At 39.6% G+C, this 27,253-nt stretch overlaps 1 protein-coding gene across 2 annotated transcripts in view; it reads left to right on the top strand.

Moving 5' to 3' along the window:
* Window positions 1–27,253, top strand: part of SLC35F1 (solute carrier family 35 member F1) — a 235,413-nt gene that overhangs the window by 52,288 nt on the left and 155,872 nt on the right. The window contains exon 1 of one of the 2 annotated variants that reach the window (XM_040697519.2): window positions 24,683–24,965. The exons of the other annotated variant lie outside the window; for it this stretch is intronic. Within the exon in view, the coding sequence (XP_040553453.1) occupies window positions 24,856–24,965 (110 nt within the window). The 5' untranslated portion in view covers window positions 24,683–24,855. Of the gene's footprint in view, window positions 1–24,682; window positions 24,966–27,253 lie in introns of those variants that run through there. 2 annotated transcript variants of the gene reach the window in all.

Below are 27,253 nucleotides of genomic sequence, written 5' to 3'. Positions count from 1 at the left end.
GGAGTGAGAAACTATTGCAATTTTGATAGAGTCTTTTGGCACTTTTAAAAATGACAAATTGTAGGAAGTTCCATCTGTGTGAAATGGAAGATGTATGAGATACACTTCCCAATTTTTTTAGATCTCTCAGTAAATAGTGTCAGATTATTAGCTCTCAACTTGACAAATTGAGTCTTATTCTTACTGTTATCCACTAACATTGCAGAATATCTTATAGCAAGTTCTGTAATTCATAATAAAACCAAGACTATACGTACGTAGGTTGTTCAAAAGGTAATGCTCCTATTTATTTCCATGGAAATTGCAACAGATAAAAATAGCAAATTTAATAGAGCAAATTCTTGAGCAAATTTTTAGCAACAAAACGCTATTTTTTCCATGAATCTCAGTGACTGCTATTTTTTTCTGCGTGGAGGAATTCAATGGCATGCCTTTGCTTCTTGTGTACTTCCATATCAGACACCATTTTGTTAGTCTGTCTCTCTGCTGCCATCTGTCACACAGCAAAACAAACAAACAAACAAAAAAGTAATGGAATATTGGTTGCAAGGCTCAACCTCTACAGTGATACTACCAACATCCACCTCTGATATTGTGGGCCAATGTAATAAAATAAGAGGCATTAGTTTCGGAGCAGCCCTCAGCGTGTGTTATATAATACATGAGATTTCTTTAAATGCTAGGAAATGTTTCTGCACCATCATGTTCAGTAATAAAAGCCAGTGATACAGATCGTGGCATCGCTCAATGAGAGTCCAGAGAGCATAGAATGCTGAGACTTTGCTGTCGATACTTTTATATTGATTGTGTGACCTTAGTTGTGGTTTTCAAAGTTTTTTGCACTCACAAAGGCCCTCTGATACAATGACTTTTTCCTAACATCATACAGCTCTTGCTTTTCTCTGCCTTTTTAATGCATTAATTATAGAATATCCAAGTCAATAAAGTAGTTCTCTTCTTTGTTTAAATATGCCAGATCAGACATCTACACTGTTTCTGCCCCAGTGCCCTTTTGGTTCTGGTTTGTTCAGAACTACCTGAAACTCTTGTAGTTGTTATGAATGCAACTAATTTTCTCCATTTGGTTGCCTAAGTTTTGCTGCCTCGTGACATCAGCACTTGATTAAAATCAGATTTGTTCATACTCAGGAAAAGAACAGTGAAGAGGTGATTCTGTCCCAGAGAAACACGTGTTTACAAATGGATCACTGATGCATTTCATCCATTTGTTTTGGGGAATGGAAAGAATGCTTCAACTGCTCTTCAGTTCTGTCAGCAAAAACGAAAGGAACCTTAGCAAATAAGGATGCTGAATTCTTATTTGTAAATCAGTAGGGTTTTGCCTAAGTGGGAAGTTATACAACCTCAAAATATTTGTGTAAAGATGCTATGAAACAAGCAGTGTGCTGCAGTTCAGGTAAAATATTTAAGTATCATTCGAGTATGCATGTTGACATGTATCTGTACGGGGCTGATGCAGACAGCTAGTTTGTTATGCAAAAATATATAATTTGGAAGTGAAAATGCATGTGTTAAAAGGCTTAAGGGAACCAGGGGCTTCTCCTGCTTTGCCTTCCTTCTTTTCTTGTATTGCTGTTATTCAGTTATTCCTTTGTTCCTAAAGTATGCTAAGCAACAGGATTTGGAGTTCTTTTACTTTTAACAGAGATTTATTTTGTTTTATTCCATTTCCTGAAGAAACGTGCCTGTTTTGTCACTAAGTCAAGGGCTGAAATTAAAATGGGAACGGTTTTGTCCCATAATACATAAATCAAAATTACAATTTCTTTGATTGCTCAGTTTTCCAATTATTAGAATATTTAAAATGAACATTGATGTCCATGAATAATTGAGTAAGACATGCTAGAATTAGGCAAAAGGAGCATTTGGAGAATTTTAATGAGCTTTTAAGCAGCGTGTGGGCGTATGAAATTTCTGTATAAGTGTTTTTGGTTTTTTAAATGGGAGGTACCGAGTAGACATTGTACCATGTAGCAACCTAGCTCTGTTTCTAACTGGCCTTCAGTAGGTAGCAATCCTCTATTAGACAAAAACAACATCTAGGATGTAGGCTTGTTTTCCTGTCAGAACAGCTTCTTGGCTTTCCTCCACCATTAATGTGATGTGCAAGGCAGCTGCAGCAACTCTGATTTGACTGAAGTGGATTCAGGTGTTAAGGTCATTAGATGATCCAGAAAGCTCACATCAGAGAAGCTGACTCACATTCACGCAAAACTGCGAACTGAATGGCTAGGTTCCCAACATGCCTAAATGTATGCGCTTAGGTGGAAAAGATCCAGTACTTAGCTGGATCCAGATGCCTACGTGATCAAAGCACTCATCTGAGACACTGAGGGTCTGCATTTGGAGTAAGAGAAAGAGAGGGGAACCCATTTGTGTTTTATTGGAGCATACCCTGCCCGTTGATGCTCTTGGGAAAGCATAGCTACCAAACAGCCCCCAGTAGAAGGCTGCTTCTGTTGCTTGGGCTGTCTGTTGGGATGGAGGAGATCAGCATCTTTCCTTGGTTCTGTCGTTTAGAAAATGTCTCCTGCTTCATCTTACACCTGCTAGGTGATCATACTATACATGCTGATTATAAAATAGCTTTATAAAAGTATTTTAGAAACTATGAACTTGCTTTATAAACTACAAATTAAACTCAATTCTCCTTCTGAATAGCAATTTCTAATAGGATGCAATGCATGCAAAATATTTTTACAGGGATTCTCCCCTTCCACCTGAAGTGCACTGATCATTTATGAAACTGAAGAAAAGACGATTTACTGAAATTAACGCTACATTTTCTGCCTTTTGAGTATAACTTTAAAATGGTGGAGGTAATTTGGGGACCCAGCTATAACTAAACATCAGCAAATTCAGGTCACGTCGTAGCTGAAGAAAAAACTGTGTGGAAAACCTTGTGTCTTTTTGTTTCCAAAACAAAATGAAGGCATTATTGGCAAATAAATCTTTTAAGCAGTCCTCCTCCTGTTTTGTTCAGTTTTGCTCCTTTGAGAAAGTCATTTTATATGAATTGAGAACAGCCTGTGAGGTCCCTGTAAAGAGCGAAAGCCATTCATCTAGAATCAGGCATGAAGAAAAAAATGCTGCCTTGTTTCCATTGTTTAGTTCTGAAAATTACCAAACCTGAGGTAAAAATAAATAAATAAAAAAAAATCCTTTTCTCCCTTACATGAGTTCTGGATGTACTATAACCAGGTGTGAGCTTTGCAGGGGAAAAAAAGGCCCCACAGAGCAAGGCTGGCCCTGGTACTTGGTGCTCTCCTCCACATGTGTGTGCCTGTGGGAATGCAACCTGCTCCTTCTCTGAGTTTGACTGTTGTTTCTCCCCAGGTAGCAGCCAGTCATCCCCAGGTGGGTGAGGGAGAAGCAGGCAGGGCCAGAGATTGGCTGGGTTCCTCCCACACATCCTTCAAGGGTGGGAAGGTGAAGCCATGCTTAGGAAAGCTGTTGTGTTCTCACTTGGTAAACAAACCCCTGAACCTGTAAACTCATGTCGCTTGTTCTCAGGACTCCTCCCTTTCCCATTAAAGCAGTTGGTTGTTTTCTTGTTTAGGCTGGTGATGCCAGAGCTCAGTAAACACAGCTACTGGAGAGTTTTCTTCAGACTGATTCTGTGATGGATTCATAGATGGTGTTCATGCAGTAGTGAAAATAAGAGATCTGGAAAGTGGAGAGCCAGCATGTGGAGCTAGCAAATGAGGATAGGAATGATGAACAAAATGTTGCCTTGGTGAGGCATAATGTTAAGAATTGGGCTTTTCAGTTTTACAGCCTACATCATTTAAAGCTGATCTATACTTTTTAACCCAGAGATGTCTGTCTTCTGTCCATTTACTGGAAGGATGACTGTGGTCTATGTAAAAAGTATGTATAAAGCTGCTGTGTTGACAAAATGGGTTAGCATACCTCTCTCCCAAGCATCCTTTTGCTCACTCTCACCTGTGGAACATTTTCTGAAGGATACATTAAGTGATTGTTTTGTATATATTGATGTGTTCTCCTTCTGTATGAGATTCCTGGAGTCCATTTTAAGACCCTTAATATTTTTAATGTTATAGATACTGTGAAGTGGCTGGTAAAGGAGAAACAAACATTTTTCTTTTCTTTTTTTTTTTTCCTTTTCCTAATGTTCAGGCCTTTCTTATGCATTCCTCTATCATTCTTCAAGTTTTCTCAATCTAAGTATCGAGTTTGTTAGCACTGTTCTCTATCAGCTTTTCTGCTAAGTTGTTTGATTTCTCCTACTTTCACCAAAGGAACAGATAGTCTCCCTTTTTAATCAAAATTCTCTTCCTCCATCTACTCCCCAAATCAAAAGCTAACAGTGGACTTTCTTAGGCAAAATCAGAGACACCAGCAATTATATTTTTTGGAAAACAACAGCAACAAAAAGTGAAAGATTTAAAGCAGCAGTTGATTCACTTGTGTTTTTTGTGATCAGTCTAAACTAAAAATAGACTTCCAGTTTGCTTTCAAGCACTATACTGTGGTAGTGGTAGGACTGTTCAAATTCATGCTACTGAAATGTATGATAAAATACCATTTCTGAGTAGTCTTTCAAAGATATGAAGAGCTCACAGTGTGAAATACTGAAAGGAACAAAAAGAGAACACAACAATAAAAATATCCGAAAGTAAAATAAATGTTATGCCGATGATGGATCTTAAACCTACACACAGATTTCCAGAAGCTTTATGAATGGGTGCTTTTACTGGCTGCCTTGTAAGCATTGTGGAGAAGAATGGGTGACAGGAATTTACCTGCCCGAACTTGCAGAGGATAACTGGGTCTCACACACTGCTTGGGTCTGTTACAGTGTTCCTCCTCTAGTTTCATTGACATGGTAGTATCTTAGTGAGTTTTCAATGAGTCACAACATACAGATCTACAAATAGTAATTTTAAAACAGCTATCAATTTAAATCACAAGAATTTCACTGCATTCCTGCTGCTTGCTTCACGGAGTGTGCTGGGGGTGGCTGCCTGTAGCATGGCTGGCTGCAAGCCTGTGAAGCAGAAACACTGCACGTAAAATGAAAGAAAAGCCCTCCTTTAACACTGTGGTTTAATCTTCTCTTTGTGGGGTTGGGATATATGCTGAGGCTGTGGTAAATGTTACACATTAAAAAAAAAAAAATTCAGTCACAGGTGGAAATGTTTGCACTTTTATAGCCTTTGGTAAATTGTATTGGAGGCCAGGGTTGGTTTTTAGTGACCTCTGCTCAACGCTGGATGGTTTCTAGCAAGTGAAGATATTCATTGTTGTCCCAGAAAAATCTTAATTGGCTTGGCACAAACTCCTCTAAGAAGGTTGGCACAAGGGAAACCTTCCTTCTCATGAAAAAAAAAAAGACAATTCAAATCTACTGGAATGCAGCCCAGATTATTTATTCTTAAGCTTAAAATGATGTCTTCGCATAAAAATTCATAGACACTCAATCTGCATGTTTAACTGAGACTCAAAGATCCATATGTTTGCTGCTAACCGTCAAGGAATGCCAAGAGGGGTCCCGGTTTTGTTTTTCTTCATCAGCAACAGCTTTACTAGGAGCATGACTCCTGCGCACATGGCTTTTTTCCATTAAGGGTTTGCTGCCCATGTGATAGTGTTGAGGCTCCTTTTTCCTGTCAAACAGCCCCTGTCAAATATGAAGCACTACTGTGACTTTTTCCTCTTTTTTGGTCTTACTGTCTTCATTTAATATTCAGAATATGGAGTACTATTCTAGGATCTAATAGTTGTCGAAGGCAGGGTTACTTTTTAATGCTCTCTAAGGGGCAGCATTGTCAATTGTATTTTTTTTTTCAGCCTTCAGCTCCTATGATATTTCTTTTTTTTTTTTAATTTGGTGGCTGTTCCTTCTTCCCATCCCAAAAGAGGAATTATCTTACTTCCTAAATTGCTTCTCGGTTACCAGGAAATAAAACATCTCATTATAAAGCTTGTAACTATATACCTATGTGTACTAGGCAGGCTGCCAAGCTGCACTATGTAACACATCCTTTCTGTTTTTACTTTCAGTGTGTGGTGTATCGGGGATCTTGAACCAAAATTTGATGAAACAAATGGAAAGGCTCCCATCATTCGTAGTCAATTTTGGTCCAGGACCAGTATGGCAAAGCTGCTGTTAGCAGATCTTTTTTATTATTATTATTATTTTTGCAAAACATAATAACTGTGACATCCCTAGAACTTGTGAAACCGAGCGTAGCTATCCATAAAATATCTACCTTCCGTAGGTGTAAGGGCCTGGGAATGCTTTGTGCCTCATCCATCTGCTTGTTCATTAGCTGCAGCTTTGAAATAAAGTCACACATCTTTAGTGGGCTGGGAACCAGATGACAGTAAGAGTAGAATCCACTGTCTGAAATAAGCTTGATTTTTATTTTTTTAATTTTTGGCTTCTTATTATGTGCAGTAAATAATTTGCTTTCATTATTTGTTCTCGTGCTATTTCAAGATAATAGTTTATATACTGTATATTAGATATAAATACTTTGTATTTCATACTGTCCTGGTAGTACAGCTTTTATCTTTTCTTTATCCCTGTTGTTTTTTTTTTTTTTTTAATTTGATGGATCAGCATCATATAGCTCATTTAATGCCTGATGTACTCTTTGATTGCAAACATCATTTCTGTGGCTTGTTTGCAAAGGATTATTTCTTAAATCTATGTCATAAGTATATTGGAAATAAAATGCAAATCATGGATCATAGATAAATTGGTTCCCAGGTGAGTCTTTTAACAATATCGATGAAAATGTTGCTTACTTTGTCATTCACTGGAAATAAATCTTAACTGAAGCGATTAGCATTTATCATGGATGTCAGCTGGATGCTGGATGTCAGCTCTTAGTTTTTCTCAAAACTGAGGTTACCTTCTCCTCATCTTGATGTTTTATGTGTAAATAGTCCCAGTGCAGGAAAGCATACAGATAAATTGAGATGCACAAATCTTCACACGATCCTTATTCTGCCGTTGACTGAGTGTTCATTGTAAGGGCATGGGAACGCCATTTCTGACTTATTAATGAGATTTTGTGAGATGAACAATTCTTCTTAACTTTTTGTTAGTAAAAACTGCAAGTATTCTAAATACTATATTTGATGAGTAAACTATATTTTTTTAGTTAGTTTATACATTTATACCTGATATAAGTTCTCAGACCATCACAGAATGATGAAGGACTCAAAATGCTGACTGTGACTTAACTCTTTATATCATGGTTAATAGTTTGGATATAGAATCATAGAATCATCTAGGTTGGAAAAGGCCTTCAAGATCACTAAGTCTAACAATGAACCTGACCTAACATGTCCCATTACTAAACCATATTATCAGTGGCACGTCCATACATCTCTTAAATGCCTGCAAGAATGGAAACTCCACCACATCCCTGGGCAGCCTGCTTTGGTGCTTGACCACTGTGAAGAAATTCTGCCACCTCTGCTCCTCCTCCTTTGGCTTCTCTTAGGTTCTCCTTCCCCAAACTAGTTTACAAATAATGCTATTTAAAACATCACTGAAAGAGGGGAGAGTAGGGGAAAGGAGGTAGAACCAAACAGCCTTTCTATCACATTGCATGTTGCATGTAATTTCAGATGGCTTGACTGTTTGACCTGCCATGTGAAATTGTGGAATTGCTTGTCTTTGATGTAGTCTTTTGGCTTTTTCCATTGAAAGTCCAGAGGATGGATCCAATAAAATGTGAGGTTGAGTGGAGCTGGCAGTGGGGTATATATGACACACAAGAGGTGGGATGCAGTGATAAAGGAGTATATTTGTTTGTTTCCTATTTCACATTCAGTCATACAGAATTGTAGTAAGATTACAGGCTTGGCTTTTGAGTAGAAAGCCTCGCAATGACAGGCCTCAAAAGTCAGATGAAAATGTAGTTTGCTGAGAAAGCATTAAAGGATTGAAAGAAATACAACTGCACCATTTCTACCTCCAAATTTAAACAAACAAACAAACAAACAAAACCCAACAGCAATCAACTTCAAACAGAAACGGACTGTAAAAATTTTAAATCTGAAACAGATTTTTTTTCTTGAAATTACCAATATATGCATATGAGCACATAATGGAAATATCTTTGTAAATGTCATGCCTACTGACAGTAAAAGTCTAAATCTCATTTTATTCTAGCCATTCTGATCATACTGAAAGAGACAAAGAACTGGTTTCCCTTCTCATGATACATCAGAAGAAATGATTTTGACTCACACTTCTGCCTTGTTGGACAGAGATCTGTGGGACTGTTATCTGTAAAGATGTAAGGCACTTACAGTCCTTAAACTTTAAATCAAGAAAGTGCTTTGCATAGAAGTATGTATAAATGCAGTTTGTCAGGTGCCAGACAAAATCATCCACACTGCTGGAATGTGCAGAAAAGGCATGATAGAAATGGAGATTATCTGCTAGAACAGATGGATCAATGGGGAAAATTCATTGACACTTGGATTTGTTGTTGTTTTTATCTATGAAGTGGAGAAATAGAGCACATATTTAAAAAAAAAGATTAGAAATTTGTGTTCTGATGTTGTGACTTTTTCAAACATTTATTTTCATATATTGTGCACACATCTGTTATTATCTTTAAGGGAGTTTAACTCCAGTGAAAATCTTTCCAATATATGGAAAATGACATATTTCCATGGTGAAGATCTCAGAATCAGTGAATACTTACTGCTAATTTTGTGTAGGGTTGTTATCCAAGTCATAGTGTTTCTTCCTAAGTTTGTTTTCTTTCAGGTAACTTTATCATCTTCATAACAGTTTTCCCTGTAGGCTAAGCTAGAAACGCATAAGCATGTAAAGGGCACAAATAGCATCTTTGCAAAGCATTGTTTTATCAGTGAACCTGATGCAGAATTGTTTTTCAGGTTAAGAGGAGTACAGCACTAAAAGCAAATGATGTGATTCATCCTCACCCCGAGATGTGTAATTCTTACTATGATCAGCAGGTCAGTTCCACTTTTGGCCTTCTCTAGGCAACACACACTGACGTAGTACTGTGTCTCTTTCATTCCTCTGTCTTCTCATTTTTTAGGCCAAGTATTTTTTTTTCATACACTGCATTCTAAGAAAGAATGTATTCCTTGTGTAAATGTGTATATTCTGCCAGTGGCAGATTCCCCTGGCTCCCACTGCCCAGACACTTAAAATAATTTGTCAGAAACTACAGCTTCTTGGAGACCACTGGTAAAATTTACATAAAATTCTTTTGTCCTGATTACTGTATGGAGACTCTTTCCCCGTTTATTGCATTTTTGACTGATTAATTTCAGAGAAGCAACCACGAAATACCAGGTGTGATAGAAGTCATGAAAGATAACTGGAGCAGCGTCAGAGCCCGTGCTGAGCTGTTTAGTGTGAGATGTCACAGAAATGGATTAATGCAGCCTGTTCAGGGGAGAGGGTTGCCAAACAGATGTGTGATGGATGGCTGCTCTGCAATCAGATTACACATACATACAAAGCCTTCCTACTATTCTTGTCACCCATGTTGTCAGTCTGAGGAAAAATGTTTCAGTGTAGTACTTTGATGGAGAGCCTACCCAGGGATCTGCTAAAATTGCTACCCAGGAAGGTAGCTAAAAGTCAGAACACATCTTTGTGAAAGTAATACATGTATGTTAAAGGAAGATCTATGTGGTTTGAGGGTCCTTGGAGACAAATTTCCTATAAGGCTTACCATTTTTGTCTGTTTGTTTGTTTATTTGCCTTCCTTCTTCTGTAACCTTCTCCTGTCTTCCACTCCCCAGTTGTCTTTATATTCAAAATTGGTGAAGCTGATATTTATGTTTCCATGAAAATCTTGGAGGGTACATTTCTTTCCCTACTGCTGTCCATAGTCAGAATCTTGCATTGTCTGCAGACTTTGAAGCTGACCTAAATCCCAGGATCTCAATACTTTAACTCTTTGACTAAATGAGAAGTGATTTTTAAATGAAATTTCAGAGTCCTTAAGTGATGCTGTAAAGTTTTATGATGTTTTAGTTCCAGGTTCTTTCATGTGAGCCATTACCAAGTGACCAGGTAGGCTAATGAAAAGCCTTATAATTGATTTTGATAGTTTTGAATGTATGAATAAAAAGCCTTTAAATGTTTCTAAATTTTTGGAATCTTCTTAACTTCCTGAAGATTGTCATTTTGTACTGGAGTTAGTGTCCTGCCTGACACTAGCCACAGTGTCACTGTTGACTCAGACTTTGCCTGCCTTTGTTGAGCTACAAAAGTGACTCATGGACCTGTAGCAGGTCAGAAGCAGATTTTGGGGTTCCTCTTGCAAAGAGCAGTGATCCTACATTAGTTGAGAGCTTTTGGTCCACAAAAGCTCCTGCATTCAGTGGCACAAAGATATGGAAGTTGCAGTTTACAGAGATATCTATTCTACAGTTTTCTTGTTTCTGTAGGCCACAGTAGACCATGTTGTGCTTAGTAGAAACAGAGGATTGGGCCATAAAAAATGAGCGAAGTTCTTAAGTGGTGTCTTTTTCCTTTTTCTTTTTTACATTCACTGCTTTAATTTCAGAGTCTCTGGTGTCCATTGCTGTCTGTCTTAGATCTAAAAAGTTCAGCCCTGCAGCCAGCTTTATATGCTGCAGAAATCTGGGAGCACCTGAAGGGCAGAGGTCTCTGGAAGCCTCCCACTTCAGCAGAACCTGAAGTCTCTTTATGCACTGCATCTGGGAAAGTCAGACTGTATTTGTGTTTTCTTCCTTCTCTCTCCTTTTTTATCTCTGCTTAAAGGTACTATTAGGCAACTGCATTACTAAAGATTTGACTTATGGGCCATGAAGAGTTGCACTTTAGCTATGAAGTTTGTTGATCTGTAGCAATACATTGTTTTCCCTATAGCTTCAGTATCTAGGTGATTGATTTTAAATTATGTGTTCTTTACAAAACCTTTCACTACTTCTGCATGTGCAGGACAGGATGTGCACTGCTTGTTCCTGACAGGTACATAGTAATTACAGGCAACAGAGGATGAAAAGGGTTCTTTATTGCGTAACCTGGCTTCCCTAAAAACTGTGTGCCAGCAGCATTTTACTGGCAAGATTAAATGTCAGGCACCCTTCTTTAGAACTGATTCCTGCTGTGTTTTGATGAATGCTTGTACTTTCCCAGCGTACAATAAGAGGGCTTGGAGTACGCCAGTGCTTTAAAAAATAATACTTTAAACAGTGTGTGGTATCATGAGTCTTCTGTCATCTTTGCCGTATGCCCCATATCAACTGAGAACATCTCTGCTTTACAACAGTAAGAAATTAGCTTGAGTTCTAAAAAATAAAGCCTTGTGTTCTCTGCACAGAACAATAACATTTGGAGTAAAAAGCAGTTCTGAAAACACATGGCTTCATCTGTCTCCTGAACACAGTGATATAGTTATTTCCACATAATTAGTGATAAAGTAAGTTTCCAAAGTGCAGTCTTCTGTGATGTGAACATAACACACAGGAAAATTTCAAGCTATAGGATTGAACTTTTTATTCTTTTTTCGTGTTTCAAATGCCAGTCAATCAAAAGTGGATTCATAAAGAAGTTGTTTTTTCCCTTCCAGTACTCTAAGGATTCTGGTGCTCAGTGTGCGCTCCCATCCAAAAGATCCCTTGATTCCTTTCTCCATCCTTCCCCATCCATTCCTCAAACTTAGAGAGATAATGATATACTTGCATCATTTTTGGTACTCAGATGAGAATATAAATGGCAAGATTCACTTTAGTTCCACCCTTGACATTGTAAGTTTTTATTGGACTGCAGTACAGATGCTTTAACTGTAAAGACATACAATTGCATCAAATTTCCAAGTGCTTTGCTGGAAAATATGTGCATCCTGAATTTGTTTATACTCCGTCTCCATAGGTCAATTAGAAGAGCCACAGTGAGAGGGTATAAGCCCCAGTGACCATTTCACTCTTTTCACCAGTACCTCTTTTGGAGAATTAGTATCTGTGACTTGCTGTGCTATGGATTTTCAGTGATGTTTTAAGTTTCTCACAACCAGACTCTATGGGAAAGATGATTTTTGAAGGTTGGCAGGCACTTAAACAGGGCTGTATGCACAATTTAAAGGCTTATTATTGGTAAAGATATTTTACACTTGACAAGTAAATTGCAGGCTCAGATCAGCACAGCTGGACATTTTGTTCCTACCAGGTGTATCCAACTTCTGTTGCACCATTTTATGCTTGGAGCTTATTTATGGCCCAAAGTGCTAAGTGAAAAGTGTGTCTGCAAGAGAGAGATCATACTTCAAAATGAGAATTCTCAGTTAAAAGGTTGATGGAGAAGATATTTGGTATATTTTTCAGATAATATAAATGTATATCGCTTCATTGCTCAAATAACAAAAAGCTCTGGCCAAATATGTGCTCTTGGGCATGCAGGTGTAAATCCAATTTTGGGTTTATTAGATGTGTTGGTTTTAAAGGAATTTGAGTACATTCATGTAAAATGCTATGAAAAAGCTAGTTACTTTACCGTATATCTATATCTATATATCTAATAGATATACAATATCTAATAAATTAGTAATATGCATGATTTTTCTGATTGTATCATTATTACCTGCATACTATTAATGAATTATTGAGTGCTGTTGACAAATGAATTTACACATTAGGTAAATGTACCTAAGGACCACGTAAAGTTGCATTTGTTTATCATTTGATTTTACAGGACTGTTGCATATCTAGTGACACACGTTGCATTGCCAAAACCAGTCAGGCATTACGCATTTAATGAAGAGTGTTAACAACCCTGCTATGACAGATCATACAGAAGGTCAGCATCGTTCTCAAAAGTCTTAGAACAAGTGAAGGAAGAATAAATTTGGCCATCTTTAAAAGCAATGAATATAAAACAAATGAGAAGTTAACCATAACCATACTAATTGGTTCATTCTCTTTTGCGGCGCCTGTGTATCTTCCATCCGTTAACATGCACTGAAAGAATACATTTGTTTTTGATGTACATTCTTCGGGCTTTTGGGAATAAAAAAGGATAAATTTGATGACTTTAAAAAGAACTACTGAAAATATATTGTTATCATTGTTGGCTAAATGTCTTTGGATGGTTTTCTAGTATGTCAGTCTCTAATGGCTGCAGAAATACTGTGTGGCAGACCTGGCAGATTATACATACCTTATAGGAGTTATGGGGAGTCTCATGTAATTCAGTACCACTCTATTGCAACCACTGCTATCACGAGCTTAATTTTTTAATATTATTTTTATTATTATTTTTTTTTTTTTACATATAAATGCTTGATTTCAGTCTCTTCCAAAACTGCTCTCTCTAGGAGAGCCAATTTCTTCTAGGTGTTTCCCACAGGACAGAGCAAATCCAATCACTGAACAGCAAGGAAATAAAGAAATTTGGGATAGCCTATGAAACTGTGGCTTGTTGTGAAGATGTCATATGAGAGTCTGCGTCTGTCTAAACATAATGTATAGAGAAAGCCTTGCTCATTATGCAGATTGGATATGCTCTGTGCATGAATTTGGTTCTGTTTTGGAGAAACAGTTCTCTTGCCCAGACTTTGCTGGGAATTTCTGCCAGCATATGCAAAGACAGATCCAGGAAACCGCTTGCTCTTGTGAAGAAGCAGACTTCGTACCTGTATCTTCTGTGAAGATTTGTTGGGATTTGTGACTCCAGGTCCATCTCCCCAGACAAAGAGGAGGAGAAGTGCACAGTGCCAGGCAGGGACATCCCAATAACTCACTCAGTGACATGAGTCTCTACATCAGATCCCAGAGCATTCCAGGAGTGGAGTGGTAGTGGTTTTTGTGTGTTGATCTGACTAGCCAATGGTGTGTACGTGTTTGTCTCTGTTGTGTGGGGGAATATATGCTCAGTCTTGCTGCTGGCTGGCTCTGGGGACAAGGAGCGAGGGCAGCCTTGGCCTGGGGTTCCTTGCAGCCTGGGGTGGCATTGGAGCAAGTCATAAAGGCCATCTCATACAGCTGTAGGTGCACCTTCTGTTGAAGGAGCAGCCGAACTTGCTCCAGTGCAAGTCTACAGGTTGACTAGGCTATTAATTCTCTAAAATGTTCAAATGAATAGGAAGATTTTTTTTGTACAGCTGCTTTTGTAGTTTTCTTTACAAGCCGTTACCAACCTAGCAAGTCTTTGTTGCTGTCTTAGACACATTCATTATGTTGCCCTGCACAGAGAAGTGAGCAGAGTCCATGCTGTGATGTCTGTCAAGCTCATGGTGGCAGATGGGCTGTTCTTTCCATACATCCTTAACTCAGCACCACACGTGGCTTATTTTTAGCAGTTTCAAAAACCAACAAGCAGTGTAGTACTTTTCGGCTCGCATTTATTAAGATGCAAATGTTCCTGAGATCCAGGTGGCGGCACCACTGCCCAGTGACCCCTGCTGTGTTACAAAATGTGTGGCCCTTACTGCTGGTTCAGTTCTCAGGAAAGGGCACATGGGGCAGCCGCAAGCCCTGCCTCTGGTGCTTTTAGCCTGGGATTGTTCCTGCTCACAAGTAAAATTATGGTATTTCTGATTAAAACAACTCGCTGTGTTAGAGCACTGGCAAAGGACAAGTTGACATTTGTGTTATTTATAGGTGCTGAAAGTGATGTAGGGTATTACAATCCAGGAAGCTGCATTTCAGCGCCTGGCAAAATGATTCAGTGGAAAAAGAAAGAAAATACTGCTGATAGCAACTAGAAGCAACTAGAAGATCAGGACAAGATGAGGTCAAAATAGTGTGACTTCTGTGAAGGTAACCTGTTCTTCACTAGTAATCTACTTGTGTTGTTTTAATGTAGCAGTAGAATAGCAAAAAAAGGGAAATGGTTGGTACAAATGATGAAAATAAGGAAAGGTCAATGAGGCATACAGCTGTTATGGCAGACAGCAGAACAGAAAGCAGTGAAAGCAATTGCACCAGAAATGGTAAAACTGCAATACCTTTATTGCAGAACAGCGGCAATCTTGCCTTAAAGTTGGTTGAGATCTTTAAATTCTTTATCATCCACAGAAACTATAATGGTGGTTTTATAAAAAAAAAAATCTGAAAACTATAAGAAGAAGGGTATTTAAAGAAAAAATGTGAAGAATTTTGAATAAGAATATGCAGGTGTTCAGAGTGAAAATTATTTTAGTGCTTTTAAAAGTTTGCATGTTTCATACTTTGGCCAACTTTGGTGGTATATACAGATGAAAAAAAAATTACTGAACAGTGCATTTGAGGTCCATGTTTTTTGAGGTAAATTTTGACTCTGAATTTGTCCAAGAGTGGAATGGAGATGCTCTTGATCTGTGTTTTTTTGTTTGTTTGTTTGTTTTGTTTGGTTTTTTTTTGGTAAGGAACCTGTGTCATGAACTGCTGTCCTTTCTATCTCGGCTCTGAAAGAAGGTATACCGTACCACTCAGAAATGAAGTTTTCACTTTAAAAGCCTTTGAAAAGTTACAGAGCTGCTGTTCATTGTTTGGTTGCTTTTCATCATAGTTCCTTTAACTAGATCTTAGCTGTTCCAGGCTTTTCCTGAGGAGAAATGTGAAACCAAGAGAAACCCTTCCTCTGTTCATGTCAGAGATGGTTGCATTTAGAGAGGCATTCCCATGATGACTTCATGTGCTGTCTGGCTCAGGCTGGAAGGTACTATAAAATATGAGATATTGACATAACAAACACTGCCCACTTTTCTCTGTAAGGGTGCCCAAAATCTGGTTTGTGTTAGGTATACCTTCCAGGAGGAAGTCCAGTTTAGACTTGAAGACAGTACAAGATGGAAAATCTCTGCCAGTTTCCTCTGCTCTTTGCCCCAGTATCCAGGTTTTGCAACTTCTTTCCAGTATCAGTTTATCTAGCTTTTGTCTACACTTCCTCAACTTAAAGAACACCTTGCTAGGCAACATTCTGTTTTTACAAATGTATTTATAAATTACACATTGAATGAGCTATTTTTCCTAAGATGTGCACCCTTTTTACTAGCTTTTCTATATACCCCTTTCCATCTTCTTTTTAAGACACTTATCAGAAGGGCACATAGCAGCCCAGCACTGATTACAGCAGTGTTTCTCACAGAAACAAAATCATGTTTTCCCTCCCTTCCTTAGCACTGCGTCTGAATGGAGCAGGGCAGACTCAAGTTCAGTTGCATTTTCCCTAGGTTTGTTTCAGAGTTAATGTTTCCAGGTTTGAGTCCTCTATTCCATCACCGCTTTCCTTCTTTCTAAGTATATAATTGAATTTGGTTATTTAAAGTTTTATTGTAGTTTTAAAATTAAAATGCCATTTGCCAACCTGTCTAGCTTAACTTCAGCGATCGCTTCTCTCAACAGGGATGCAGTTTTTTCTGTTGACAAACCACGTTCAATCAATTTTACGTTTTTCTAGCCTTTCTGTCTGATAAAGGTTGTATCTTAAAAAAAAAGAGAGAGAGAGAATGTATGTAAGCAATTAAATGAAAAAAATTGGGAGGCTAGAGAAGATTTTCTGCCAGTTTTTCTCCCAACAAAGGAATGCATAACAGATAAGGTCCATGAAGTGCATTAAGGCAGTGCATCAGAAGGGGTCCTGACAGTCTCTTTGACAAAAAGACTGTTGGCATTGTTTTGTGAAAGGGAAGTCAGATTGTTTTTAAGAATGAGTGGTCATACTTCTTATCAGGACTGTTCTAAAACTTACAAAGCTATGGATGCATCTATTGGTGGCAATTAATATGTATTAGAATCTTTCACTTTTATACGTTCTTACCAAATTTTGATGTTTCTGTAGTACTCCACTGACAGACTCCGAGCAATTTGCAAACCTAATGTCTGTAAGGCAAAACTTTTGCTCATTTTTACAGAGAAGTGTATCAGGATGCTGTAAAATTCAACAACCCATCCCAAAACACAGCTGAAGATTAAGAAAAGTAAAAAGCAGTCTGGTTCTGGTTCTGAATTAATTTTTGCCATCTCAGTGATGTTCATAAAAGCCATAATAACCATCTGATTCCGATTTAATAAGAGGTGCGACATCCGTATATATCTGCTGATGGAGCAGATGTAAGTGCTATCACAGAATCATGGAATCATAGAATCACCAAGGTTGGAAAAGACCCACAGGATCATCCAGTCCAACCATCCACCCACCACCAATAGTTTTCATTAAACCATGTCCCATGTGCTGTGGTAACTTGGAGCCAGCAGTATGGGGGGTGTGGTGTAACTGGACAAGCAACCCAACCTTTTGCTCACTCCTCCCCCACAGCAGGATGGGGGAGAGAACTAGGGAACAAAGTGGAATTCACAGTTGAGATAAAAATTTTAACAGCAATTATAATAACTGTATTTAAGTGTACAGGCACACAAAACAAATGATGCACAGCAGAACTCCTCACTACCTGCCGGCCAACTCCCCTCAGTTTGATAGTTTTTTCACATGATGTTATATGGTATGGTGTATTACTTTGGATATTGTTTTCTAGACAAACAGTTTTCTCATTAGTTCCCCAGGCTGACAGCGTGGCTCTTGACTTGTGTCAGCAATGGTTTGAAAGTAGTGTAGAAATCTGAATAGCCATGGCAGAGGGCAGAGGAGAAGCGCATCTCCCAAGCAGAGGGGCTGTGGGGAGCAGTGGGAGGCGCTGGGGGCCCCCGCCCTGGCTGCGGCCCTGTTTGATGCCACGTGGTATGGAATATCTCCTTGGCCAGTTTAAGTCATCTGTCCTAATTCTTTTCCATCCCAGCTCCTGGGGCCCTTTGCTGCAAATGGCCTTGGCTCTGTACAACACTGCTTAGCAGCAACTGTAAACATTGGTGTGTACCAGCATTGTTTTTCTCCTGGAACAAAAACATATCGTCATACCAGACACTCAGAAGAGAGCAATTCCATCCCAGCTGAAACTAAGACAGTTACTAATTTAGCGTGTTACTTGCTGAATGTTATTTTAGCATAGTAAAAATACTATAGCCCCGCAGGCTTTGCCGTAGCTCTGAAACTGCCATTTAGCCACCATGGAATTTATGTATGCTGCGAGGTCTCACACAGGTCCTCTACGTGAAGCACATGAAGTTTTGATGGAAATATATCCCTTCTACAACTCTGGTAAATTATGAATTGCAAAGCTAAACTAAAATCCAAAGTCGTACTTTATTCTGTGAAATGAGAGGGAAGATCTTTAAATGCAGCTTTGCCTCCCTCTGTGTGGTGTGCTGTAAAGGACCTATTTTCCATTTATTGTAGACATGTTGATGATACTGCTATTGTTTGAAAATAAGAATTTTTGGACAATCACAGAAAAATACATCTGAATACTCTGGGATTTCCCCTGCCCTCATCCTCGGTACCAACTTGGGTATTTGTCAAATGCTTTGAATCTGCTAAATCTTTGTACAACTTACTTTGAATTACATCCTGTTTCTGAGCTTAGTTCCCCGACTAACTTAAGCTGCAGCTGATGCAAATAATGTCAAAGCATTGCTGCTGTATCCTATCTGATCCCTTCAAGATAAAGTAAATACTGCTGAGCTGTGTGGGATGGATAAGTATAGTTGATTCACTTTCATCTGCAGCCAAGATTCTTTTCTGCCTTTCTCTTTTACTAGAGCTGGCAGGTGTTGAAGTGAAACTTTGGATTTTATCCAGAAATGGTGGGGTACAAATGCGAGGTACAAATGTATTGTGCTCTGCTTTCCCTTTTGGTTTGCCAGGCTGCCACCACTTGCAAATTTGCCTTCATTTATTATGGGTGTAACATGATGATGAATGAATACTCCCTGGTGAACAGAGACCCCCCCTTGTTAGTATTTCACTCTAAAGAACATCTTTAAAATGTCACAAGTGCACTTCAATATCTCTTCTCCTTCCATCAGAAGCACAATCTTGCTTTATATGAAGAGACGTCTTTCTATTGCTACTAGAGTGACATGTAGTATTTTACTTTCTCACATGCTCTCTGCTAAAGCTCCATTTCTGATTTAAAAATAAACACCCTGTTTTCTGGCTGAGGACTGCTTCTGATCGTGATAATATTTTGCTTATTATTCTTTAATCTGCAGTTTGTAAACTGCTTTCTCTTCGTGTCATGGTGAAATACGATCCATGGCCTGTAACTGCAGTAAACATTTATATTTAGCTTCGTGATTTAAGTGCAGTCCATCTCTTTATTCGTGTCTATTGTTGGTCTGTTTGATCATGCTTTTCATTTCTAGTTGGTAGAGAAAGAATAATTGGTTAATTAGTCAGTGAAAGAAAGGATGCCTTTTTTACCCTAATTACAACTATTAGCACCAATTACTATTTTTACCATAACTCATAGAAGCAAGAAATGGTGGAGAAAACTGCATACCACATTTTAAACGATCAAATATATCACTGTTACCTTAATTTGTAGAATTCAAGGCTGCTCTCTCCTGCCACTGCATCGAGCAGTATCAGTGCAACACATGTCAGGCCTTATTCTACTTTGGATGGTATCACTGTATATGAATGAAATAGCAGCAGAGACTGAACACTTCATTCAGTTCTCAGCCTTCGGATTTACCCTTAGCCTTTTCAGTGAAGATTGTATGTTCAAAGTCTGTCTGGCACAACTGCTTCTATTTGAACCAGTATTTCTTTCCCTTGTGGTAACAAGTAGTATGGAGCGTTTTGGCAAAGCTGCTGACTCAATTAAGAAATGCTGTCTGTCTTTTCTTTCCTTTTGCAGAGACAAATTGGTACTTATAAAACTGGGAGCAAAACCAATATAACATGCTGCTGAATGCTAAATTTTCTATCTGAAGATTTATTAAGTGTTCTGAAGTGTTTTACTTTGGTTCTGAGTATTAGAAGGATAATTGTATTTCCGGAGTTACCTACATTTGAACTGCAATTCACAGCGTGTTTTAATTCAGACCAGGTAATTGTGCCACTTTGATTGATTGTCTTTTTAAGGAAAAAGAGCAGTTTTTAATCCAGACTGAATGCTGTAGTCAGTTCGCTCTTGATTAAAAGCGCCTAGCAGTGACATATTGTCAGAAAGAGTTTTTTTCCCAATCTTTTTAGCCAGTGAGATGTCACTAGGTAACACCAGTCCAATGCTGTGCCGCCTTCTCTCTGCAGGAAATGGATTGTGAGAATTACACGTGCTTCTAAAACAGCCCAAAGGTGCGTTCTCTTCCTTAGTTTATTCCCTAGTGCATATGCTTTGCAGAGAAACATTCCTGCCAGCTCATCACTTGCAGGTGACAGTGCAGCCCTGTGCCCATGCAGTGACCAATGTGAGAGCCCAGTGCAGTGCTAACGGCAGATGTTGTTGCCATGCAATTCAGGCAGTGTTGCTTTTGTTGTGAGTCCTCTTCTTCTTTTGTCTCTTACATTAATCTGGATGCATGTGCTCTTTCCTGACTGGTTGTAATTTGACAATGGCTTGGGCCCAGGGAACAGTGTTGGAACAGAGGATTGTGAGGTTTCTAAGTTAGTTTCTTAAGTAGGTTAGGATCATGCTAATGCTAAGTCTTGCTGCAGATGGTTGTCACAAGAAGGCCCAAGTGCTAATCAACTGTTTGCAGAGCTTGAGGGCCAGGCATTTCACATCACAGCCAGCTGTTTAACAGAAATGGGGTTATAATGGGTATATGAGGGTTACTGCAGCAAACAGATAAAATGAGCAAGTGAAGCCAGGCTCAATGACAGATATGAGAAGCTGGAAAGGGGAGCTGAATGAATAATTGCTATGTGGAAAGTGCCTCATTTCAAAAGAAAAAGGAGTAGGAGCAAGTGCTGATGTTTAATGCACTGTTTAAAGCAGGTACCCATAGGGATGACCATGGCAAAGGCAGGGGAACAGAAACTCCCACAGGTAAGCAACCTGTTGTGCTGCAGTAATTGCTGCAAACAATACAGGAGGCTGTAGTGGAAGGAGTTTTCTCTAGCAGGCTGTTGACTGTGATGGAAATTGAGTGATAAACATCAGTGGTGATTCATCATCATTTTCTAAATTACACTTTTTGGTCAGTGATCTGTTTCAGACCTATTCCTGACTTCATCAACAGAGTCATCATCAAGAAGCATTGCAAAACTAATATATATGCTGTTGGTCCTTTAACTGTACTGCTATAGCTAAAAGGACAGCCTCACAAGTGAAGAAGAAATCAGAGTAACTGCGCAGCTGGCCATTGACACAAAGGTGAGCTTTCAGATTTTGATCATGACATTGATTAGCAGAAACATAGCAGTGTAACATGAGAGAAAAGTGCAAGAATAGCAGGGCCCACGATCGCATGAGCTGCCATCTGGATTCTAACACCCCTTCTGTCAATAAGTGGGGAAAAACCATTTTGCATCTGCCTTATCTTCTCTGGACATCAAATGGAGGCATATATCTTGTATGATGAAACAGTGTGCATTCTTCTTTTACAGAGGAAGCTTAGTATTCATGTTTGTTCCTCGACTGGAGCTTTTCAGATTTTGAGACAGCAAACAGCAAGTGTTGGATGGGATACTTCTCTGTGATGTGACAATAAGTGGTAGATTTTTAATAAATATATGAAATGCTAACGTGGTCATAAATACATTTGTGTGGTGTTGTAGGCCTTATATACTAAACAAGAGTTAAGGGAGTTCTGAAGTGAATAAATAGCAGTTCTTTCTGTTATTCAAGAAGTCAGATATATCATGTCTTTCCATTGCTGGAGTTCATTTTATTTCAGACATATGGATTTAGCAGTAATGTGGTAATAGTATTTTCTGGTGATTAACATTGCCCTAGTGTAAAATATAAGAGCCACAGCCTCCAAGAGCACCGTCTTCCAAAGTCACCGTATCACATGGCCCGTTGGCAGAAGCAAATGAAGTTAAGTAATTTAATTAGCTACGATTAGTATTTAAAGCTGTCTACCCAGAAACCAATAAAGAGGTTCACAATTCATCCTGTATTATTTCACGTAAGGCTTTAACAATATTAGGTGAAGGCAGTCTAGTTCAGGGAGTTAGTAATTTAATCTGCGCTTCTCTGAATTTGTACTTCAAATCAGCCTCTGTGTGTAATGAGCAGAGCTGGTTGCTATTAGGCAGCTGTTCAAGGTCTGGTCGCCAGTGAGTGGGTGTCAGTAGCTGCAGGACAGCTGTGGGAATGACAAGAGCCACCACTGAGCAGCAGAGCCGGCTTCCATCTCCCTTGAAGGATAGAAGGTGTTGGGAAGGTCACCGTCCTCCCTCTGCTCTGGCTTTTCCTGCCTTAAATGCAGTTCTGAGAACCACACTTCTAAATTCGGCTTCTTTCAGAACTGCTTAATTCACTCAGGAAAGCATCCCCTCCCCCACCGCCTCCCTCGCATCTTCAAAGGATACGCCATTTGGGCACACAGCAACAGCCATTTACAATTGGAATAAAGAAGGACTTGAGGCAGCCGTGCCAGTCCCGGCTCCCTTTGAAATGCAAGGAGAGGCTGCAGGAGCATGGCTGCCTGTCTATGCTGATCCGTGAATTAACATACATGCCAGCTGCATGAGTCCAGGCAAAGCAGAGTCTGGCTTAATGGCACACAAAGCAAATGTCTGCTAAATAAGTTTTCTTTTTCCTAACAAGTGATGTGATGTGACAGTGCCGTATTGCAGTGAATTGATTTCCATTTCTGCCCTTTTGCTGTCTATCCCCACTGGGTGAGGCGGCGTTGCCTGCAGCCTCCTCTCCCAAAGGGTGACGAGGAGTGCCACCTGCACATACTTCCGAAGGTGTTCCGGTCTCACTCTGTCAAATTGCCTCACAGGAGCCTGTTTTCTCTGTTTGCAACTAGGCCCAATACCTGACCCAAACAGCTCCTTGATTTTCAGGTTCAAATGCATAAACAACCAGAACAAGCCAAGATCAAATGATACTTTAATGCTGCTGGAGTTTGTGACCCAAAGAAAATACCTCGAGCAGAGATTTCCTTCAAGATGTTAATGGACATTTTAAAATCATTAGTGAGAAATTCTGGATTATTTTACCAGAGAAAAGACTTACGATGAAAAGCTAAAAAATATGATTTCTAATGGGTTTAACACCAAAACATTAGCCAGCCTAGTCTGGCTCAAAACATATGCTTGCCACGAGTGTGCCTGGGTTGAGCTTTCACTCATCCAGAGAGGCTGTGCAGCTATGATGCTCACGGTGAGCTTTGACATTAGTCAGTTTGATGTGAGCTGTGTATCTGTATTCCCGCAGTGTCCCTTCACATCCCCTGGGCATCCAGGAGAAGATCTAAGATATCTCAGTGACAGTTAACTGCATGCATAGCCCTTCAAAATGCAGGGAAATGAAGCACGCTGCCTCCATTTCGTACCTTCTGACATGAAAAGAGAGGTTTTTCACTCTGGACCACTTCTGGCTTTTGATCACCTCCTGGCGCTGAGTGCTGGGCACAGGGCACGTGTGCTGCAGCACAGATGAAGCCTTGGTATAGGGGTCACGCCAGTGAGAGTTACAAGGAGGAGTGAAGAGTGAAGACGTGTTGACTCTGACACCTCAGCAAGAACTGCCATTTTGGGCTGTTTCCCTCTCTCCCCTGATTGTCTGGCAGCAATGTACAGTACAAAGCCTTCCTCTGATTTCCCTTGCCTGGAGGAAAAAGGCTCTGTCCCTGTAGCAATGCCAACACCTCTGTGTAATCCTATAGCCCTGCCTGAAAACACCTTTTCAGTAGTTGAGTGTATTATTTCTATATGGGTGTCTAAGTATCTTTAATAGCTGACATGCAAAATATGCCATTTGTCTTTGTAATAATGCTTTCCTTTTTAATCATGTTCTTCCTTTGCTATTTTTCTGCCAACTCTTGGCAATGTTTCCTTTTTGCTCAAAGTGAAAGAACAGCCTCCTAAAATAGGATGTAATCCTCAGCTATCGTTTGATCAGTTTTAATTTAATTTCACTGCAATGAAAACACATTGGAAATCTGAACTCCAGAATGCACAATTTAAGGAAAGTCATTATAGACATTACAGAATCTGTTACCAACTTTTCCAAGTAGCTATAGATGTATGGGCCTGGATGCTCTTTACAGAGTGGTCTGGAGCTGTGCAATTCCTGTTAAAGTGCAAAGCATAACATCTCAATTTTTCAAATGTGATCTCTAAATTTTGAGTGTATTCCTTTTGGGATGCTTGAAATGTGTTGGGTTTGCCTCTCTGGTGTGTTGACTGCCTTCCATTTTCATTTAAGAGCCATGCTCTTCATTTCCTCAAGCCTGTTTGTCAGTGCGTTTGGAGGGCTTCATCAAGAAAGTTAGCATTTGTCCAGTGTGCTTTGGGTTCCAGTGTAACTCGGAGATCTCAAATTATCAAGACTTATTGACCCTTTTCCTTTCCTTTCCTTTCCCTTCCCCTTTCCTTCCCCTTTCCCTTCCCCTTCTCCTTCTCCTTTTCTTTTCCCTTTCCCTTTCCTTTTCCCTTTCCATTTCCCTTTTCCTATCCCTACCCCCTTCCCCTTTCCCTCCATTTTTCTCTTTTTCTTTTTTCTTTGTTCTTGTTCCTTTTTTCTTTTGTATTCTTCTTCTTTCTGTTCTTAGTGCTGTGTAGGAGAGAAAAAAAAAAAACCCTTAATTCTCCCACAGGCTGGAGTTTTTCTACCTTGTCTAGGTCTTCTGATTTTCAGCAGCACAGTATTGTGGGTTTGCCTTTGTCATTAGTTCTCTGTTTTATTTGTCCTCCATCCAGCTCCAGCCTGTCTGTTACTCTGTCAGAATTCAAACAGAATATCTCACTTCTTACAGGAATTATTTTGGGAAATTTTAAAATATTCCTTCTGTAACGCAGCCTCCCCGTGCAGCTGCAGCGGGCTGCCTGGTTTGGGAGGATAACTTGTAGGAGGAAAGAGAGACTACAACATCCCCGACAAAGCTGATACAATGCGTTCTTTGTATCTGGCCTGTATTCATGCATGGCTGCAGCGTAAGAAAAGAACAGCTCCGCTCCACGTCCGCGCTGTTCTTGGGACTGGTCCAAGACCTGCCTGGAGGTGAGAGGGGGGTGCTGAGGGAGAAGGAGCCTTCATCCGCAACCTGTATTCTGCACCCTTTCGAGAGCACTTGAAAGCTTTTGCCTAAAGATTCAGAAGTTAATGTTTGGAGCTGATTATGCTTATTAGTTAAGCTCGATAGCAGCCCCTGAGTAAGATGAATGGTGGCAGGGCACATGCTACTTAAATCTTTCTTTGTTTTCTTTGTTTGCTTTTTGTATAGCTTCAGCCAGAGAAGCAAAGATTAGTTCGGATCCCCAGAATTCTATTTGTTAGTGTGAACTCACCAGTGGTCAGTATGTCAGCCTGGGAAAGCATCCCTCCCTGCACTCGTCTGAAAGCCCTGTGGCACTGGGAAATTCTGGAGTTGCTGCCGCCGCCTCTGATCTACATAACAGTGCAGTGTGCATGTGGTGGTCACCCCGCAGACCCGCAAATGCTGCCCTGTCTTTGTCGGCTGGCTGCAGCAGCAGGTTGCGTTCAGGGAGCGCTAATGCTGCTTTCCTCACTTAGTGCACAGGGTTTCTTTGTTAAGCAACCAGTGGCTTTTGTTCCGCAAAGACGTATTAATCAGTTTTCCATGGAAAAAAAAAAAAAAAAAAAAAAATTAAAGCATATACAACAATAGTTTCAAGGCAAATACAATGAAAATATCGATCTATTTGAGTAGAATCTTTTGTTTCCCCTGTAATTTTTTGGCTATGTCTACATATTTGTATCTGTGTGTATGTACTGGTCTTGCAGAATACCATGTTTCTGAGTAAGATCATTGTTTCTGAGATAACAGTTAGGAGGTGGGGCTGTTGGAGATTGGAAATCAGCTTTCTAGAACAAAGGCCAGAAGTAATGCATGCTGTTGATGAGGTGGCAGTGACTGAAAACTAGTGTGAAAAGGGGTAGATGGCAGAAAAGTGACTGCAGACACTATCAATTCCCCAGAAGGAAAGCTGTTACCACACAAGCTGTTGCATGGTGTGGATGCAGTCAACATTTCTCTCTGGAGTGGGGTACCCACAGATCTTTTGACAGTAGCATTTCCCAGTTCTCATGGCCTGATAGATGGGTCTTAGAGCCCTGGTCTGCAAAGCTGTGATAGCTCAGGAGTGCAAACCAAAGTGGGGCATGGGTGGAACCAACTTTCAGTAGCACTTAAATTTTCATTAATTTGTAGAATGACCTGGAAGTAAAACCTACTGTGGGGTGAAATTACTTCCAGAAATTATGCTTATCTTGATACCAGCCTGGAAGTGCTTATGCCAGAAAGAGATGCTTGTCCTGTAAGAAATATCATAGCACTGGAGGAATATGGGATCACGTAGTTAAAGATTATGGTCCCAGTTCCTACTCCCTTGCCTAGAAATGCTCCATACGCATTCACTTAACTCCAGGCTTGCACTTATGTTCTCTTCACTTCAGAGGGGTTCAAGCACATGCTGGAATAATTTCCTCAACTATTAGTCTCTATGTACACAAAGGAGCAGAATCAAAATTTTAAAGCTAGAAATTCTTCACTGTATACTCACCAGTTTTAGTTGATTCTTGATAAATACTTTTCATGTAAGTTCACTGATATTATTTCAAAGGTTAATTGATTGTGTGAATGTGCAGAGTTTTTCACCTCTAGAAAAACAATATGCATAGTCTAAAAGCCACCTCCATACTCGTAAAAATTTACTTTTTAAAAAAGAAGTTATCTCCAGTCTGCCGACCTAATTGGTTTGTGAACTGTCAACCAGCAGCTATTAATGTATCTCAGATTGTTCCATCAGCCATTGGTGAAGAATATGTGCCTCTTAAAATTCAAAGTACATGTAGAATTTATATTTATCTACCACGAGTATGTTGGTTATCATCAGCTGGCCTGGCTGCTAAAGGAAGGCTGACTTTGTCAGGGATCAGTTTTCATAATTCAAAGCAGAGTATGAATAGATAGAGGAATCGGCCTCCAATCCAGGCTGGCTGGTGGCTCCCGTCATCCATTTGAAATTATTTTTCTTCGCATGTATTGGCTGAAATCATTAATGCATAGCAATTAGTTTTAATAAGGGGAGCTGCTGATAGCTTAGACATGCCAAGTGTCCTTCTGGTTTTTGTTTGTTTAAGGGGAAAAGCTTGCACAACTTGTTGGTATGTTTTCATTGAAGTTGTGCTTTTGTTTTCGTGAGCCACTTTCTTAAATGAGCTTAGTTTTTTTGGACATGCTCTTGAACTAAGAGCTCATGTGCACTTGAAATTTGCTCCTGGTCATGCTGCCATGTATCCACAGCCCATCCATGACCCTGCCTGGC

Source organism: Gallus gallus, chromosome 3 (assembly GCF_016699485.2).
Source record: "Gallus gallus isolate bGalGal1 chromosome 3, bGalGal1.mat.broiler.GRCg7b, whole genome shotgun sequence".
NCBI lineage: Eukaryota > Metazoa > Chordata > Aves > Galliformes > Phasianidae > Gallus > Gallus gallus.
The sequence above is the reverse complement of the archived record's forward strand: the minus strand, read 5'-3'. Positions and strand labels throughout refer to the sequence as shown.